The sequence below is a fragment of the Eretmochelys imbricata genome, chromosome 8 (genome assembly GCF_965152235.1).
Source record: "Eretmochelys imbricata isolate rEreImb1 chromosome 8, rEreImb1.hap1, whole genome shotgun sequence".
NCBI lineage: Eukaryota > Metazoa > Chordata > Testudines > Cheloniidae > Eretmochelys > Eretmochelys imbricata.
The window spans coordinates 41,406,999-41,421,672 of NC_135579.1; the positions used below are offsets into that span (position 1 = coordinate 41,406,999).

Here is a 14,674-nt window from a genome sequence, read left to right on the forward strand (position 1 = left end):
TACCCCTTGCAGTTTACGCCCTGCAGTTTACACCAGAACGCCCTGGTGTTCCGGGGCCAAGTTAGGGATATGCGTTCCGTCTATCGCCCCGCCGCAGTTAGGGAACCCCAGCGCATTAAAGCCATCCACAATGGTCTGCACATATCCCAAAGTCACTACCCTTGATAGCAGCTGGTCAATGATTGCGTTGGCTACTTGCAGCACAGCAGCCCCCACAGTAGATTTGCCCACTCCAAACTGATTCCTGACTGACCAGTAGCTGTCAGGTGTTGCAAGCTTCCACAGGGCTATGACCACTCACTTCTCAACTGTGAGGGCTGCTCTCATTTTGGTGTCTTTGTGCTTCAGGGCAGGGGACAGCAAGTCACAAAGTTCCATGAAAGTGGCCCTACACATATGAAAGTTTTGCAGCCACTGGGAATCATCCCACACTGGCAACACTATGCGGTCCCACCAGTCTGTACTTGTTTCCCAGGCCCAGAATCGGCATTCCACGGCATGAACCTGGCCCAATGCCACCATGATCTCCCAAACGCCACATGCCATGCTTCTAGGGAACGTCTGTGTCCATGTCCTCATCAGTATAATAATCGCACTGTCGTGGCTTCCTCGCCCGGTTTTGCAGGTATTGCACATACTGCTGGATAATGTGTGAGATATTTACAATGGTCAAAACTGCAGTGGAGATCTGAGCAGGCTCCATGCTTGCTGCGCTATGGTGCCTGCATGGGTAATCCTGGAAAAAGGGTGTGAAACGTAGGAGAGCAGAGTGGCAGCGGAAGAGGCGCTGTTTGGTTCACGACAGCTGAAAAAAGGTGGGAAATGGTTGTCTTCTGTAGCTTTCACGGAAGCGGGAGCCCAGGACAGACAACATGGAGAAGCTCAGTAGCGTGGCAAGAGTGGGAGAGCAGAGTTGGTGTTGGAAGTGGTCGATGAGGAAGAGAAAGAGTAGATACTTACAGAGATTACATAGAAAGACAAGAGGAAATGCGAGGTGGATTCATAGTACCAGGAGAGAAGCGGAGCACCATACTGCACCATCTGCTGAAAGCAGTATGGCATCTACACACCAAAAAGGTGTAAAACGATTGTCTGCCGTAGCTTTCATGGCGGGAGGAGCAACTGACGACACACACCCAGAAACACCTGCGAGAATGTTTTTGCCCCATCATGCACTGGGAGCTTAACCCAGAATTCCAATGGGCGGCGGGGACCGTGGGAACTGTGGGATAGCTACCCACAGTGCACCTCTCCGAGATTCGATGCTAGCCTCAGTACTGTGGATGCACTCCGCCGAATTCACGCACTTTTGTGGGGACACACAAGACCGAATGTATAAAATAGCTTCTGAAAATTCGAATAGAATAATTTCGAAATAATTTCGTACTGTAGATGTACACAGTGTTTGATGACTTCTCCATATTTGCCTTTCTCCTCCAAAGTTTCCTGGCAAGACTGTCCCAACTCCCGCCTCCTCCCCCAAACCTCCACTTTTTTGCACAAAATATTTGGAGGAGAACTGAACCCAATTTACAACAGTCTATGAATGTTGAATAATAACTTTGTAGAATGCCAGGCTTGCTGCCCACCCTTGCTCCTTCTGAAGCTACTATGCAGACATGGTGAGGAATCTCTTGTATTGCCAATGCCACCCTAGTACTTCCTCAATAATCAGTAAGGGAGACGGAAAAATATAAATATGGACATGGAGCATTAGTACTTTATTGGCTATCTTGTAATTTACTTTTTTTTGTCTTTCAGAAGTGGGTCCAATAAAGTAGAATTCAATAACAAAAGTGTGAATGTGAAACCTGGTTTTTGCTCATCTTACTTTTGAGCACTATGGAAGAAGCAAGGCAAAATCAATACCTTGAATTAAATAGCAGATAAAACAGGCCTTCAAATGGGATTCAAATGATCATCTACTCTGAGATATTTGCATAAAAAAAGCCAAAGAATACACCAACTGATTCCTGCCTATTTCTAGCCATTAACTAGTTGAACAAGAGTATATCTTTAAGAAACGTAACCAGTCCTGATTTAAAGATTTAAAATGGAGAATTTATCACATTCCTTTGTAATCTGTTGCAATGCTTAATTACCCTCAGTGTGAATTTAGCTGACTTCAATTTCATGGTACAAGGGACCATTAGAACATATTGCAAGCCATGTTAGATGGTTGAAATCTTGATTATTTTACATATGCTACAGCTCATTTCCACATTAGTGCTGAAGCTCTTGAACTCTAGTGATGTATTTAGCAAATAATATTGTGCACTGAATCACAAAGCACCTACTTAGGGTGACCAGATGTCCCGATTTTATAGGGACAGTCCCGATATTTGGGGCTTTGTTTTATATGGGGGCCTATTAGACCCAACCCCCATCCCGATTTTTCACAGTTGCTATCCGGTCACCCTACACCTACTTCACTTTCCTTAACAAAACAAATAACCTTTATTAGACATAAAGAGAAAAGATTCCAAAGCGCATTAGACATAACAACACCCCTAATTATTGCCAGTGTTATCTGTGATTATATGTTCGGCTGCATGTGTTCTCCCTGTGTGCTGCCCCAGCTGTACGCAGACAGCTGACACAGCAGACCTCGAGTGAACTGCCCAATGACCACAAGATCTGTTAACGTACAAAGGTGTCAGGACAGGTTTATTGTTGACAAAGCACGGTAATAGCACCTGGCAGACTCTACGAGGATACTATGACATGTATGCCAGTGACAATGGACAAGCTCAGTGAATGGCAGGACTTTCCCATTCACCTCTCGGCTGGACAAAGATACTCTCTCTTAGATACATCTTTATACCCTGATATAAACAAGTTACTTTACCTGTGAAAAAAAACACAGAAATTGGGCTTGTTTTTGTCTTAATTGGCTTGTGAGTTGCTTGATGGCTAGTTTTTGGCTTGTAGCTTGTTGCTTCTTTTTTTTTTTTATCAGCTCCTATCAAGCAGGGGCAAGAAGGGGGGAAGAGTCAAGGGTACACAGCAGGCCCACCACAGTCCTAGACTGCACACCAGGGGGATCTAGTCACATAGAGTGTTGGGGTTCTTGGGGATTGGCTTGTTTTGGCCTTGTTTTGAAATGGGATTAGCTTGATTTTTGGCTTATTGTGAAAGTCGGGGTGCTTATTTACTGTGTGAAAGTTGGCAACTGTGCCCTAGAGCCCAAGGCAGGTGCAGTATAAACTCAAGGGGCCTTGCCCTAATAGGATGTTTCCAAAAGTTAAATGATCTAGTCCAAGGTTGATGAACTGCAAAAAAGTGATAGAAAGTAATCCAGATTTTTCTACAATTGTTTCAATTTTTGTATTCAAGAGTTAGTAACAAAGTAAGAATATACATTAAACTTTTAAACTTAACCAGTGTCTCTTAAGTGAATTGACACAAGATGGCAGAACATGTTAGCAATTCAGACCCATCTCGCAAAGCTCAGCCTTAAATATTACAGTACACAATGCAGCCATTACCAACCTGGGAAGACACCCTGTCCTCAGTATGCCCCTGTGGGGCATGAAATGCAGCAGGGATGGATGGATGAAGAGCTCAGAGGAAGTGGGTCACTGATAGCTCTCAACATAACTGGGGAATCATCACTGGGAGCATGCAGTGTATACCTCCCACTAGGAAACAGTAACTAAGGTCTGTCTGCACTGCAATCAGAAGTGTGACTGGAGCATGCATAGATTGGGCTCCAGCCCAAGCCTGGACGTCTACACAGCAATCAAACAATCCTGCAGCCTGAGCTCCAGGAGCCCAAGTTGACTGACATGGGCCAGGTGCAGGTATCTAGTTGCTGTGTAAACATTCCCATTGAGCTCAATCAATGCCAGCTGAGGTATGTCTGTCTACACATGTTGCAATCCCACCTCTAACTGATGTGTAGATATATTCTTTGTGTGGAACATTGCTGGTTTTGAACACAAGCCTGCAGCTACAGGAGCAGTGTGCTTCCTCTCTGGGGAGCAGCTCAGACAGCTGTGCTACCCCTGGTTACAGAAAGCAAGTGCAATTGTCACGAGGCCTAGAAAGCCCTAGACTAAATCATAATAATGGGGAAAAGGGAGCCTTGCCTTGAGCCTCTAGCTCAATAGGTGAGACTGAAGAGCCTGTGGTATGGAAGTCTGTGGATTATGACACAGAGTTTGGAACCTTTTAATACAATTCCATACCAACCCCATTTTTCCTATGATAACTCCAGCCAAAAATATTTATATAAATGGTATTCTCTTATTGTTTAATAGCGCAATTAAGTTTTTTATAGCTTGACAGTCCTAGTTAGTATTAGAGCTTGTAACTTTTTCCTTGTTTGAGGAAGCATGACATGTAAGAGGCATAGACTTGACTTGGCAGTGGTGAGAGATATAGCAGTAGTGTTATGGTAGTAGTATGTTCCAGAGTGTGAATGCATTGAAAGTTGTGAATGTGCTCAAGCTTCTCCTGGTGGTGCTACTGCTGAGTGGAGACTCTTACAGTGGAGGGGTCTACCAGGTGATCACCAATTGCTGGTGGGATTGTTAAGATTTTTAGTAGCAGTCTGTCATAGGCATGAATTGCAGCATTTACTTTCACACCAGGATAATGAACCCAAACAAATATAGCATTTGATTGGTTAATTTCAGTTCTTGACGTTTGGAAATTTTTGTGTTTGCCAGTGTTCTAACACATATGTCCCTCAAGGAAAGCTGCTTCAGATTGCTTTTGGTCCGCTTGGTTGATCTGGCTGCTGTGGAATAGTGTTATCGGTGGTGGTGTTGGATCTGTGCTGTAAGGTGTTACCTTGTTATCTGACCCTGCACAGGATTGTGCATGTAGGGGAGAATATTTGCCAATTGGTGTTAAGATGTTTAATTGCTAATTGGCCAAACAGTGAGGCCCAACACTCAACTTACTGGCATTTTCTTGCCTACAAGTCAGGAATGAGGTGCTTTGTCAGAGTTGGAGGTCTGGGGGTTCAGGACTGGAATAGAGGGAGCTGCTTCAAACCATGACTATACAGCCTGAGCTGCCATGAGGCTGAAGAGTCTCCCTGTGCCTCCCTCTGGTGAAATCATTATCTTTGCCCAGTGAAAAATGTAGTTGTGGTGCTGCAGGCAGAGAGGCCTCCTGTATCAAATGGGCACTGTCAAAGGGGGAGTGACCAAGGCAGGGAGCCGGGTTAGGGTTAGTGGAGGGAATGAATGACTGCTGGCTGAGTTCAGGGCTAAACTGCATTGCTGCCCCTCCCACTGCCTGCCACTTGGCCTGCAAAAGCAATGAAGAGTGTGACCCTCTGTTAACTGGCTAATTGGGGGGCAGATGGTATCTGACATGCGGAACTGAGGCACTGAGAAATATGATCATAAATGCTCTTCCCCAGTATGAACCTGCAATGAGTGTGAGTATGATCAATTTTCTATATCTAAGGGCAACAAAAATGATTAGAGGTATGGAAAAGCTTCAATATGAGAAGAGATTAAGAAGACTAGGACTTTTCAGCTTGGAAAAGAGATGACTAAGGAGGGAGATATGATCGAGGTCTATAAAATCATGACTGGTGTGGAGAAAGTAAACAAGGAAATCTTATTCAAAAAAGAACTAGATAAGTTCATGGAGGATAGGTCCATCAGTGGCTATTAGCCAGGATGGGCAGGGGTGGTGTCCCTAGCTTCTGTCTGCCAGAAGCTAGGAATGGGCGACAGGTGATGGATCACTCTATGCTTACCTGTTCTGTTCATTCCCTCTGGGGCACCTGCCACTGGCCACTGTCAGAAAATAGAAAAGGAGTACTTGTGGCACCTTAGAGACTAACCAATTTATTTGAGCATGAGCTTTCGTGAGCTACAGCTCACTTCATCGGATGCATACCGTGGAAACTGCAGTAGACATTATATACACACAGAGACCATGAAACAATACCCCCTCCCACCCCGCTGTCCTGCTGGTAATAGCTTATCTAAAGTGATCATCAAGTTGGGCCATTTCCAGCACAAATCCAGGTTTTCTCACCCTCCGCGCCCCCCCCCCCAACTCACTCTCCTGCTGGTAATAGCCCGTCCAAAGTGACCACTCTCTTCACAATGTGTATGATAATCAAGGTGGGTCATTTCCAGCACAAATCCAGGTTCTCTCACTCCCTCACCCCCCTCCAAAAACCACACACACAAACTCACTCTCCTGCTGGTAATAGCTTATCAAAAGTCACCACTCTCCCTACAATGTGCATGATAATCAAGGTGGGCCATTTCCAGCACAGACAGACTAACAGGGCTGTTACTCTGAAACCTGTCAGAAAATAGGATACTGGGCTAGATGGACCTTTGGTCTGACCAGTAGGGCCATTTGTAGCTTTTAAGATGAGTGGGTTTAATATTTATTCAATTTTCTTTCTTTATGTAGGAATTAGAAATTATTAGCTGACAGGAGCACTGTATCTAAGTTATCTGCAAAAAGATAAAAATTTTTAGGTGCCCAAGTAGCCTTTGGAATCAGGGTTAAAATTGCCCCCCCCCGCCCCCTCGAAATGGCACTCCTGCTGAACCCGGACCCCGTGCGAGCTCCCACCCCATTGGGGAGCTGAACCCGGACCCACGAGAGCCCCCGCCTCGTTGGGCACATGCAGAGTTGCCCGCCCTCGGGGTGTTTGTCCCCAGCCACCTGAGGCGCGCCGGTCTCTGAGCGCTCCTGCGGGTGACTCTGTCCCAGCCGGCTCAGAGACAAGGCGCTGGCCCCACGCCGCCCGGCCCCCTGTCCTCTCCCGGCCACCGTAGCACGGCGGCGCGTTGCGCTGAGCTGGGAGACGTGTGTTTAAGGGGACCCGGAAGGGAGATGGCAGCCGGGGAGGTTGATCGGGGCGCCGCAGAGCCGGGGCTGCGGCCAGCCGGGGTCGGACCCGACTGGGGTGAGCCGGGCCCGGAGGCGCGGAGCGTGTTCCTGGGCGGGTGGGGCGGGAGATGTGAGGGGCATTGGCGGGGAGGGGCAAAAGCCCAGCGGTGTCCCCGCTGCCGGGTCTGGCTGCTCCAGCCCAGGGGCGTGGGGCAGGCAGCGCGGACTCCTGGCGAGAGGCCTGGCTGGCTCTTGTTCCCGGCGCGGCCGCTGGGCCTCTCGGGCCAGTCTCCGAGCCTGGGCTAGCTGGGCGCTGACAGGGCCGCGTGGCTAGTCGTGCGGCCTGGGGTTGGGATCCGGTTGGATTGGTGTGGACCTGTGGGGTGTTTTAGACATGTGGACTCCTTGTGAGATCCTATGAACTCCTGTCCCAGTCCTGCAAACACTCCTGCGTGTGATACTGATGGAGCTGCCTGGGCGAGTAAGCTTACTCACTGACGTGTTTGCTGAATTGGGGCCTTAATATCCACAGAGCCTGCATGAGTGAGGTTTACAACATGAACATCTGATCTGCCACTCTCCTGTGGCTGGTACAGTACTGTAGTACAAATACTGTCTTAGACTGGAATTTTCAGCTTAAAACTTTAGGATAACCTTGACTGCCATTGAATTTCCCCCTTCAGCTTCTTTGAAACTCCCATCTTTAACTTTTAGGATATGTTGATGTACAACTTCGTTTGCTTTGCCTTTAGAGTCTGCCCTCTTTGATGAGCTCAGTGACTTGGTTGACACAGGTGAAGTACAGCTGGATGTGGATAATGAGATTTATGTGAGTAGCTTTTAGTATGTGCATTTGGTTGTCTAATAATTTGTTGCCTAAACAGATTCCTGCTCTGCTCCTGGGGCTAACAGCCCCTTTTAGGTACAGAACAGTACATTAAGTTTGCAAAGTGAAGCACTCAAAAGTTAGAAGATGCCAAAGTGAATGGCACCTGTGTCCCTTTGTGTGAATGCACTGCTATGCAGTTTTTAATTGCGTGGTAGACTATTCTTATTTTCACAGGCCCCTTGTTTCACTCAGTGTGCAGACTGGATGATAGAAAACAAAAGAGGCACTTGTTTAATGTTTATTTTTATCCTCAATATTCTGTGTGTATTATAATGTTAACATTCTTTTAACATAGTTTTTTGTATAGAATGTGCTAAGGTATCTTTTTAACAAGAAAAAAAGACATATGAAATAGAACAATTTGATAAACAGCAGTAGAAAATGGCTCATATATATAAAAATTGTTAAAATATTTATTTTAAAGGTCCAGTAGCAAGTACAGAGGTACAGAATATATGGATAGTGGAAAATAATAGCACAAATTATATTTGATTTAATAAATCTTGGAATACTGGGAAAGTTCCAGATGACTGGAAGAAAGCTAGTGTTTCATTAATAGTCAAAATCTGTAAAGAAGATGGTAATTGTATGCCTGCTAGCCTGACACTGGTCCTGGATGAATTTATGAAATGACGGATGCTTGACTTTTTCTCTACAGAACCTGAAGGATGGTAGTATAGTTCATGCCAGCCAGCATGGTTATATGGAAAATAATTCCTGTCAAATGAACTTGACACTATTTTCTGAGATTACAAGTCCGGTCAGCAAGGGTAACTGTGACCTAATATGATGTGACCTCTGTAAATCATTTGACTTAAGTACTTTGAAGAGGAAATTAGTATCATACAAGATCAATAAACCACATATTAAAAGGATTAAAAAGTGTCTAAATGAGATCTCAAAACATAATTGTTTAATAAGGAATCATCATCAAATGCATGTGTTTCTACAGAGTCCCACAGAGATTGGTTCCTGACACAATGCAATTTAATGTTTTATGTCAGTGACTTGGAAGATATTAAATCATTGCTGATAGTCTGAAGATTTTAAAGATAGGAAGGGTGGTTGGTAATGACACCAGGTCACTCATCCTGAGCCATCTGAATTACCCGATAAGTCTTTAGTAGGATTCCCATCCTGTCTTAAAGAGACAGAGTTAGTTTCCACAAGTACATCAAGAACAGCATTTTGCAAAAGTGGGGCCTGGATTGGGGTAGCCTCTGTCACCCCTCTCTCTGTCTGCAAGAGGTCAGTTGTATCACTGCTCCCTTCCTGGAGGTCAGTTACACAGTTCCCTCTTAAAACCGGAGCCGCAGGTTGGGTGCCTGGGAGCATAGACACCAACCCAGCAAATCTGTCCTGGGCAAACCCTCCCCTGTAATCAATGAGGAGACATTCCTGTGCTTCCCCAAATTCCTTCTCAGCTTCCTTCTCTGGGCGCCCTTCTTAGGCTTTGTCTATACTACGAAGTTTTGTTGACAGAAACTGCCTTTTGTCAACCAAATAGTGAATGCGTACACACTGTGATGTGACTTTTGTTGGAAAAAATGCCCAGTTTTGGTGACAAAATACAGCCACCCCAACGAGAGATGTACGTCTTTTCTCTCTAAATTTTTCTTGACAAAGTGCCAGTGCAGACACCACGCTTGATTTCGTCACTTTAATTGGCTTCCAGGAGGTGTCTCACTATGCCCATCGCTGCTGGTCTGCTCTGGTCTGCAGTTTGAATTCCGCTACTCTGCAGCCATGTAAACAACCATCCGCCCTCCCCCTTAGAAGCCCCAGGAATTTTTGAAATTCAGTTTCCTGCTGGCTCGGCATGGAGAGGTCTCATCGCATTTTCCCAGGTGACCATGGTGGGTTATTGCACCAAACACTCTCCCACTTGGACCACTGTGGAGCTGTTGGATCTGATCAGTATATGTGGAGAGGAGGCTGTGCAGTCACTGCTTCGCTTGAGCTGTAGGAATTGGGATACCTACGGGCATATTTCTCAAGGCTTGTGCAAAAAGGGCTATGATCGGGACATGCTGCAGTGCAGAATGAAGATAAAGGAGTTGAGTTAGGCGTACCATAAGGCGAGGGAGGCAAACTGTCACTCTGGTGCTTCACCTAAGACCTGCCGGTTCTATAAGGAGCTGGACACCATCCTCAGTGATGACCCCACCTCTACCATCAAGAGCCCCATGGATACTTCGGCGGGTCTGGAGGCGATGGAAAGAGGGCCTGACCTGGAGGATGAAGATATTGATGAAGAGGTGGAGTTAGACGATGATGTGCAACTCCCAGTGGGGTCTCCCGGTGGGGCAGGCAGCCAGGAACTGTTCTCCACTCCAGAGGTGTCTAGTCAGTCTCAGCAGTTGCTCTCCGGCGAGCAAGAAGCAGGAGAGGAGACGCCTGTTAAATGGTTGTGGTTTGTGTAGTGCGGAGGTGGGTTTGGCGTATAGAAATGTGGAAGGCTGGCTGTTTCTGTGAACTGGACATTTTCCTGTGTAGCTAATTGGTACAGCGGAACAGGGTGTTGATGCATGCAAAGATCTCATGGGAATCCTCCAGAGAGATCTCCAGGAAAGTTTCCTAGAGGTACTCTGTAGTCCTCTGCCAAAGATTCAGTGGCAGAGCAACTTTGTTCCTTCCCACATTGTAGGAAACTTTCCCACACCATTTGGCAATCAGTTGTGCAGGGACCAAAGTGTCACATAGGTGAGCAGCATAGGGAGCAGGGTGGAAGCCACAAGCATGGAGCAGATGTGCCCTTGTTTCCCTGCTTACCCTTAGCAGTGAGATATCTGCCAGAATGACCCTCGCCTATGGAAAAGTATGGGAGAATTTTAGAATTTTTTCTCTAGCATGCTGCACCACGAACCTTGCAGAGTGTGTGCTCTTTTCCCCATGTGAAGCACCCCCACCCACCAACGCTCACCATGCTTTGGGTGTTTGAAGAGAGATATGTGCCTGCCAAGAGTCAGTGAGAAAGTGATTGTTATGTTTCAAAAGTTGTATTTAACTAAAATGTTTCAATACTGTGAGTGAATTTAAAAATCCCGCATCTGTGCATTGTCCTTTGTGCTTCGGAAGATGTGCTCTTCAAGAATACTCCACATGCCCCAGCCGAGTGTCTCCGCCAGATAAGAAAGCGCCCAAGATGCAGCAAAGAAGACATGTTCCAGGAGGTACCGCACTGCTCCCATGCAGAGAAAAGGGAATGCAAGGAGTTCTGGGAAGCCGAACGGCAGGACAGAAAAAAGAATCAGGAGTTTGTTAAGGGTGCAGCTAAGCAGATGATTAAAGTAATAGACGGGTTTCAGAGTAACAGCCGTGTTAGTCTGTATTCGCAAAAAGAAAAGGAGTACTTGTGGCACCTTAGAGACTAACCAATTTATTTGAGCATGAGCTTTCGTGAGCTACAGCTCACTTCATCGGATGCATACTGTGGAAAGTGTAGAAGATCTTTTATACACACAAAGCATGAAACAATACCTCCCCCCACCCCACTCTCCTGCTGGTAATAGCTTATCTAAAGTGACCACTCTCCTTACAATGTGTATGATAATCAAGTTGGGCCATTTCCAGCACAAATCCAGGTTTTCTCACCCTCCCCCCCCCCACCCCCAACACACACACAAACCCACTCTCCTGCTGGTAATAGCTTATCTAAAGTGACCACTCTCCTTACAATGTGTATGATAATCAAGTTGGGCCATTTCCAGCACAAATCCAGGTTTTCTCACCCTCCCCCCCCCCACCCCCAACACACACACAAACCCGCTCTCCTGCTGGTAATAGCTTATCTAAAGTGACCACTCTCCTTACAATGTGTATGATAATCAAGTTGGGCCATTTCCAGCACAAATCCAGGTTTTCTCACCCTCCCCCCCCGCGCCCAACACACACACAAACCCGCTCTCCTGCTGGTAATAGCTTATCTAAAGTGACCACTTTCCTTACAATGTGTATGATAATCAAGGTGGGCCATTTCCAGCACAAATCCAGGGTTTAACAAGAACGTCTGGGGGCGGGGGGGTGTTAGGAAAAAAACAAGAGGAAATAGGTTACCTTGCATAATGACTTAGCCACTCCCAGTCTGTATTCAAGCCTAAGTTAATTGTATCCAATTTGCAAATGAATTCCAATTCAGCAGTTTCTCGCTGGAGTCTGGATTTGAAGTTTTTTTGTTGAAGAATTGTAACTTTCATGTCTGTAATCGCGTGACCAGAGAGATTGAAGTGTTCTCCGACTGGTTTATGAATGTTATAATTCTTGATATCTGATTTGTGTCCATTTATTCTTTTACGTAGAGACTGTCCAGTTTGACCAATGTACATGGCAAAGGGGCATTGCTGGCACATGATGGCATATATCACATTGGTGGATGTGCAGGTGAACGAGCCTCTGATAGTGTGGCTGATGTTATTAGGCCCTGTGATGGTGTCCCCTGAATAGATATGTGGGCACGGTTGGCAGCGGGCTTTGTTGCAAGAATTGGTTCCGGGGTTAGTGGTTCTGTTGTGTGGTATGTGGTTGCTGGTGAGTATTTGCTTCAGGTTGGGGGGCTGTCTGTAGGCAAGGACTGGCCTGTCTCCCAGGATTTGTGAGAGTGTTGGGTCATCCTTCAGGATAGGTTGTAGATCCTTAATAATGCGTTGGAGGGGTTTTAGTTGGGGGCTGAAGGTGACGGCTAGTGGCGTTCTGTTATTTTCTTTGTTAGGCCTGTCCTGTAGTAGGTGACTTCTGGGAACTCTTCTGGCTCTATCAATCTGTTTCTTCACTTCCGCAGGTGGGTATTGTAGTTGTAAGAATGCTTGATAGAGATCTTGTAGGTGTTTGTCTCTGTCTGAGGGGTTGGAGCAAATGCGGTTGTATCGCAGAGCTTGGCTGTAGACGATGGATCGTGTGGTGTGGTCAGGGTGAAAACTGGAGGCATGTAGGTAGGAATAGTGGTCAGTAGGTTTCCGGTATAGGGTGGTGTTTATGTTACCATCGTTTATTAGCACTGTAGTGTCCAGGAAGTGGATCTCTTGTGTGGACTGGACCAGGCTGAGGTTGATGGTGGGATGGAAATTGTTGAAATCATGGTGGAATTCCTCAAGGGCTTCTTTTCCATGGGTCCAGATGATGAAGATGTCATCAGTGTAGTGCAAGTAGAGTAGGGGCGTTAGGGGACGAGAGCTGAGGAAGCGTTGTTCTAAGTCAGCCATAAAAATGTTGGCATACTGTGGGGCCATGTGGGTACCCATAGCAGTGCCGCTGATCTGAAGGTATACATTGTCCCCAAATGTGAAATAATTATGGGTAAGGACAAAGTCACAAAGTTCAGCCACCAGGTTAGCCGTGACATTATCGGGGATAGTGTTCTTGAGGGCTTGTAGTCCATCTTTGTGTGGAATGTTGGTGTAGAGGGCTTCTACATCCGTAGTGGCCAGGATGGTGTTATCAGGAAGATCACCGATGGATTGTAGTTTCCTCAGGAAGTCAGTGGTGTCTCGAAGGTAGCTGAGAGTGCTGGTAGCGTAGGGCCTGAGGAGGGAGTCTATATAGCCAGACAATCCTGCTGTCAGGGTGCCAATGCCTGAGATGATGGGGTGCCCAGGATTTCCAGGTTTATGGATCTTGGGTAGTAGATAGAATATCCCAAGTCGGGGTTCCAGGGGTGTGTCTGTGCGGATTTGATCTTGTGCTTTTTCAGGGAGTTTCCAACTGTGCCCACATATCTATTCAGGGGACACCATCACAGGGCCTATTAACATCAACCACACTATCAGGGGCTCGTTTACCTGCACATCCACCAATGTGATATATGCCATCATGTGCCAGCAATGCCCCTTTGCCATGTACATTGGTCAAACTGGACAGTCTCTACGTAAAAGAATAAATGGACACAAATCAGATATCAAGAATTATAACATTCATAAACCAGTCGGAGAACACTTCAATCTCTCTGGTCACGCGATTACAGACATGAAAGTTGCAATTCTTCAACAAAAAAACTTCAAATCCAGACTCTAGCGAGAAACTGCTGAATTGGAATTCATTTGCAAATTGGATACAATTAACTTAGGCTTGAATACAGACTGGGAGTGGCTAAGTCATTATGCAAGGTAACCTATTTCCCCTTGTTTTTTCCTAACCACCCCCCTCCCCCCCAAGACGTTCTTGTTAAACCCTGGATTTGTGCTGGAAATGGCCCACCTTGATTATCATACACATTGTAAGGAGAAAAGGAGTACTTGTGGCACCTTAGAGACAATTTATTTGAGCATAAGCTTTCGTGAGCTACAGCTCACTTCATCCGATGAAGTGAGCTGTAGCTCACGAAAGCTCATGCTCAAATAAATTGGTTAGTCTCTAAAGTTCCACAAGTACTCCTTTTCTTTTTGCGAATACAGACTAACACGGCCGTGTCAAGGTTCCTCCCCCACTCTGAACTCTAGGGTACAGATGTGGGGACCTGCATGAAAAACCTCCTAAGCTTATCTTTACCAGCTTAGGTCAAAAACTTCCCCAAGGTACAAAATATTCCCCCCCGTTGTCCTTGGACTGGCCGCTACCACCACCAAACTAATACTGGTTACTGGGGAAGAGCTGTTTGGACGCGTCTTTCCCCCCAAAATACTTCCCAAAACCCTGCACCCCACTTCCTGGACAAGGTTTGGTAAAAAGCCTCACCAATTTGCCTAGGTGACTACAGACCCAGACCCTTGGATCTTAAGAACAATGAACAATCCTCCCAACACTTGCACCCCCCCTTTCCTGGGAAATGTTGGATAAAAAGCCTCACCAATTTGCATAGGTGACCACAGACCCAAACCCTTGGATCTGAGAACAATGAAAAAGCATTCAGTTTTTTACAAGAAGACTTTTAATAGAAAATAGAAGTAAATAGAAATAAAGAAATCCCCCCTGTAAAATCAGGATGGTAGATATCTTACAGGGTAATTAGATAAAAAAACATAGAGAACCCCT

The 14,674-nt window shown here is 46.1% G+C and overlaps 1 protein-coding gene across 1 annotated transcript in view; it reads left to right on the forward strand.

Annotated features, from left to right (window-relative positions):
- Positions 1 to 6,776: 6,776 nt before the first annotated feature.
- The window catches only part of ATF6 (activating transcription factor 6), a 334,814-nt gene continuing 326,916 nt past the window's right edge, over positions 6,777 to 14,674 (forward strand). The window contains exons 1-2 of the mRNA XM_077823826.1: positions 6,777 to 6,898; positions 7,575 to 7,651. Of these exons, the coding sequence (XP_077679952.1) occupies positions 6,826 to 6,898; positions 7,575 to 7,651 (150 nt within the window). The 5' untranslated portion in view covers positions 6,777 to 6,825. The remainder of the gene's footprint in view (positions 6,899 to 7,574; positions 7,652 to 14,674) is intronic.